At 56.6% G+C, this 4145-nt stretch overlaps 2 protein-coding genes across 2 annotated transcripts in view; both read right to left on the bottom strand.

Moving 5' to 3' along the window:
* The window catches only part of VDBG_07627 (conserved hypothetical protein), a gene marked incomplete at both ends in the record, with an annotated part of 2035 nt that extends 376 nt beyond the window's left edge, over nucleotides 1-1659 (bottom strand). The window contains 4 exons of the mRNA XM_003002122.1: nucleotides 30-367; nucleotides 435-616; nucleotides 678-785; nucleotides 859-1659. Coding sequence (XP_003002168.1) covers nucleotides 30-367; nucleotides 435-616; nucleotides 678-785; nucleotides 859-1062 — 832 coding nt within the window. The remainder of the gene's footprint in view (nucleotides 1-29; nucleotides 368-434; nucleotides 617-677; nucleotides 786-858) is intronic.
* Nucleotides 1660-2805: 1146 nt separating this feature from the next.
* On the bottom strand, nucleotides 2806-3627 carry VDBG_07626 (conserved hypothetical protein; the record flags this gene model as incomplete). Its single annotated transcript, XM_003002121.1, has 2 exons — nucleotides 2806-3480; nucleotides 3568-3627. The coding sequence occupies 2 exons, from the start codon at nucleotides 3625-3627 to the stop codon at nucleotides 2806-2808; spliced, it is 735 nt and encodes a 244-aa protein (XP_003002167.1).
* Between the last annotated feature and the right edge of the window lie 518 nt (nucleotides 3628-4145).

The raw sequence follows: 4145 nt of genomic DNA, 5'->3' as shown, positions 1-4145 counted from the left end.
CCATGGATACGGCAGCAGGAGGATAGAACTAGCACACACCGCAGGGATACAAGAATAGACTAAAGGCAAACCACATAAACAGAGCAAGGACGTACCAGGGACATCGAAGAAGTGAACGGTGACGTAAATGGTCCAGTAGGTGCGCATGGCGCCGGCGACGACGACGATGACGCCGAAGCCGAAGAGGACCATGAGGCCGATGCGCTGATAGACGGGAAGGCGGAGCTTCCAGAGGGTCGGCATCGGGAGGACCGTGACAATGAGGTCCGTGACGACCGTGGTGATGGCCTGCGCGGCGAGAGGGGGCCACTCGCCGATGCAGCTGTCAGCCGACGAGGGCGAGAGGTGCCAGTAGTGGGCCACGGGGCTAAGGTGGGCGGCATGTCAGGGGGGGGATTGAACTGTTGCGTGTCGGGAGTGGGGTCGAGACTCACATGCATTGTGTCCAGAGGACGATGATGAAGATCCAAATCAACGCAAAGACGACGTAAATGGTCGCCCATGTGAGTTTCCGGAATGCCGAGCCGAGAGGTGCAATACGCAGGTAACTGGCCAACATGGACAATTTGGTGAGGCCAGAAGCGAAGAGGAAGATGGTCTGGGCAGCAATGGAGATCTTCAGCATCTTGTTAGCACACAGCCGACAGCCAAACCAAAAACACCGTGATGCGGCTTACCTGGCGGCCTTGCTGCATCTGTTGTGGCGTCAAGTCCCATACGTGCAGATTCCATCCGTAGAACTGGGTCGCCAAGATGACGCAGACGGTGACTCCGGAAGCGAATACCTGATGAAAAGATCAGCCAAATTCATCTCACGACTAACATGTGACAATGACAAGAGCCAGGGGGGGAACGTACCGCGCCACCGACCATCAGCCAGTCATCCCACCAACTCTTTCGGATGATGCATAACCTGACATAGAGTCGAAGAGCCAGGCAGACCAGAGCGATGGGTAGGATTGTGAGCTCGACTATCATCAAAGCCGGACCTCTGTTGATGGGGTCTACAAAGTTGGGCTCGGGCCAAGAGGCGAGGACCTCAGGCGGTGGGAACCTCGCCATTGTAGGCAGGAGGCTGGTCGTCTTCTTCTTCTTCCTCTTCGTGTGACCTTGGCCTCTCCTTCGGTGAGGTGATCGTTTTCGGATGGCCCGGACGGCGACCGGTCTGCTTCAACACCTCAGGTCGGTCTGGGCGTGCGATTGTCGTCTTCGGGGGTCGGACCTCGCTGAGTAGTGGGTGCCTCGGACAATGGATCAGGAAGGCCTGTGACCCAAAATCGCGGGGGAGAAAGTGGTAAGAGAAGTGACGAGGCGGGGTGGAAGAGGGTCTTATTCAAAGAGCAGACGTACAACTCCATTATGCCGTCTGGGTCCTGCTCGCATGATTGACGGTGGTGGTAGGAACTACTGCGGTTTCCACGCCCAGTGGCGTCGCAGACCGGCGAGGTCCAGGCTGCGAGCCTCGGTGGTTTGGACGGATCTGTATTGTGACCCGGCCGCTGGCGGCACAAAATGCGGTCCCTATTACCTGAGCATTGCCTAGGTGGAGCGACCGCGTCTCTGGGCTAGAGCGCACCATCCGTACGCTAGGAAGGGCCTTTCCGTATTGCGCTTCGCGGAATGGAGACATGTGTCTCGTGGCGGCGGACTAGGGGCCGTACCTGGGGACGGCTCCCACCCCCGAAGAACTTCTTTGTCATTGTTGGGCCTTTGGCATCAGGAGAGGTGTGTCTCGTGAGGCAAAAGGCCAAGAGCGCAAAGGTTAATAATGAGCGTCGGTCGCGCGGTCGTGCCTCATCACCGAAGGGCGCTGGAGGCGACAACCTTCAGGCCAAGGATCGCTAGTTAACGCTATGGTTCATTGCGAATTCTCGATATTCCCGAGACGCGAAGGACTAGCGACGGAACATGTGGAGAAAGACCACGCGGTGTCTGAGTTGCACGTCGAACTCAGCGAGGGTGGATTCTTTTTTCTTCTTCTGCGTGCGAGCATCAACACGAACTCGTCAGAAGATGGGAGGGATTCGGACACGCATCCGCCAGTCCTTGCCACCGACCGAGAAGACTCATGGTCCCAGCCTGTCACCCAGGGTGTCGTGTCACCCAGGGCGAGATGATTGACGGGTTGGTTGGGCGGGAAGGCGGGTAGAAAGACGCCAAGCTGCAAGCGACTAGACCAATGCAGGTCCTCGGAGAGCTGAGCCACGTGTGGTGGGCCATGATGCATCCGGGTGAAAATTCTTGCTTCATGTCGTTCGTACTGGGCAGCAGCCAGTTTGTCAGTTGTCAGCACGGCAGTTCGGATCGGCGAAGTCAGGACGAGCGGCTCGGAACGGAGCGGAAGATGAACAGAAGTCAAGAAAATTAATAAGAGGAGATGTTGAATTCTTTTCTGACGGAATCTAACATCATCAGCATGGATCTTGATGCGTCGTAGATCTGTGTGGGGTCTCTCGACGCAAAGCCATGCCACATTGCCCAATGCCGCACTGATAGGAGGGCAATGTGTGGGTGCCTTCTTCGGGCATGTTCTTAATCTGTCCAGCGCAGTTCCTTCATGAGGCCCTTGTACGATTGGCAATGTCTGGGGGCCCTGCCTGCCTATTAATTTTGTCGTTCACTGCTGGATGCAACTCTTGCTCGCTCCAGCTCGCTCGAGCATATGTCGACCAAAGCCAGCCGGGCTTCGAAGCAGCCTCGGTAGCAGCACAGCACTGGTATCGATCTGTCTGTGAGCCAGCGGGTGGCGCTTCGTCGTGGGCGAGTCATCGTCATCCTCGGTCGCTTGTCCTTTGCCGTCCGTCATCATTGCTCCATCGCCCGGAACACAGTCACATTTTTCACGACACAGTCTCGGGCGGACGCACCGCAGCCCAGCGCTGTCCTGGCCCTACGGTCATCCGAATGCCCTTGCATGTCGGCAATGATGCGAGCTGCAGCATTGCAAGACATCTCGTGCGGCGAAGCTGCGGGAAAAGCCGCATGGCTGTGCTCCACAGCCATGTACTTTGTCGGCGTCGCAGCAGCCTTGAACTCACCAAAGGCTCTAGAAACGTAGTCATGATGTGTGCTAGCGTTGGCCAGAACCGACAGAGGATCGAGGGGCGGCTGGTCGTGTGTCATGCCGTGGGGTGGTGAAGACGACGAGTTTGTCTCGGTTCTTGCCGGCGAGGGAGCAAAGGGGATGGTGGCCATGTATTGATTCGGATTGTACCACGGGATGCCATCCTCGCAGTACCGCAGGTGTGTGTCGATCTCGTGGTTCGTGACGCCCCGTTGGGCGAGCAGGGCTCGTAGCCTCGAGTTTTCGATGGCCACATCGCGGGCTGCACGCTGCATTTCCAGAGAGGCTTCAATGCCTCGCTGCTCGTACTCTTGCACTTTTCGCTGCAGGTCTTCGACGAGCTCCTTTCGTTGGGCACGCGAGCGGCGCTGGTTTTCACGGATGCGGCTGGCGTTGGGTGAGTTTGCTGTTTGGGACTGTGCAGACTCTTGGGTCAGAATTTGAGCGGACAGGGATCTCAAGCAATGGGATGGATGGCATGGAAAGAGTTGTGAAAAACTTACTCGACCGCGCTTTGCCTTTTTTGCCGGTGGCTGGACGCCTTCTGTCTCTGTAGTCGACATTGCGAGCAGAAAGTGAGGGGTATCGTGGGTTTTCGGCTGGTATGGTAGGGTTTCGCTTCACCGCACGGGTGGTATGTCACTGGGAAAATCGGCTGGTGTTTGTTGGTCCTGGTTCTTCGTTGTTGATGGGGGGATCTCGACAGGCAACAGGAGCTTGGCGGTCAGTGCAATGCCGGACTGGGACCTGGGCCGTGGAGCCTTTCCACCGGGGTGGGAATGGTCAGCTGAAAATTGCACTATCGGGGCTCTGCCGCTTTTTCCAGGGTCCACTTGCTTTTAGTCCATAATCTCTGACATGCACATATTGCAGATTTCGGAGCCTGCTTCCTCTTGAAGGTGCCTTGTTCGTTCTACTGCCAGCCTTCAATCCTCATGGCAACTTCCATCAACAATGCATGTAATCACACGAGCTCTTGCCGTTGTAGGCTGCGGCTTGATGCCTGATGCCGATGTTCCCACTCTCGGAGCGAAGTCTGATGGACATTTTCCTCTTTCATCATGGCTGAAAAAAAACTGGC

This window comes from Verticillium alfalfae, genomic scaffold (assembly GCF_000150825.1).
Source record: "Verticillium alfalfae VaMs.102 supercont1.10 genomic scaffold, whole genome shotgun sequence".
NCBI lineage: Eukaryota > Fungi > Ascomycota > Sordariomycetes > Glomerellales > Plectosphaerellaceae > Verticillium > Verticillium alfalfae.
Note: the sequence above shows the minus strand (reverse complement) of the source record. Positions and strands in the feature narration are given on the sequence as shown.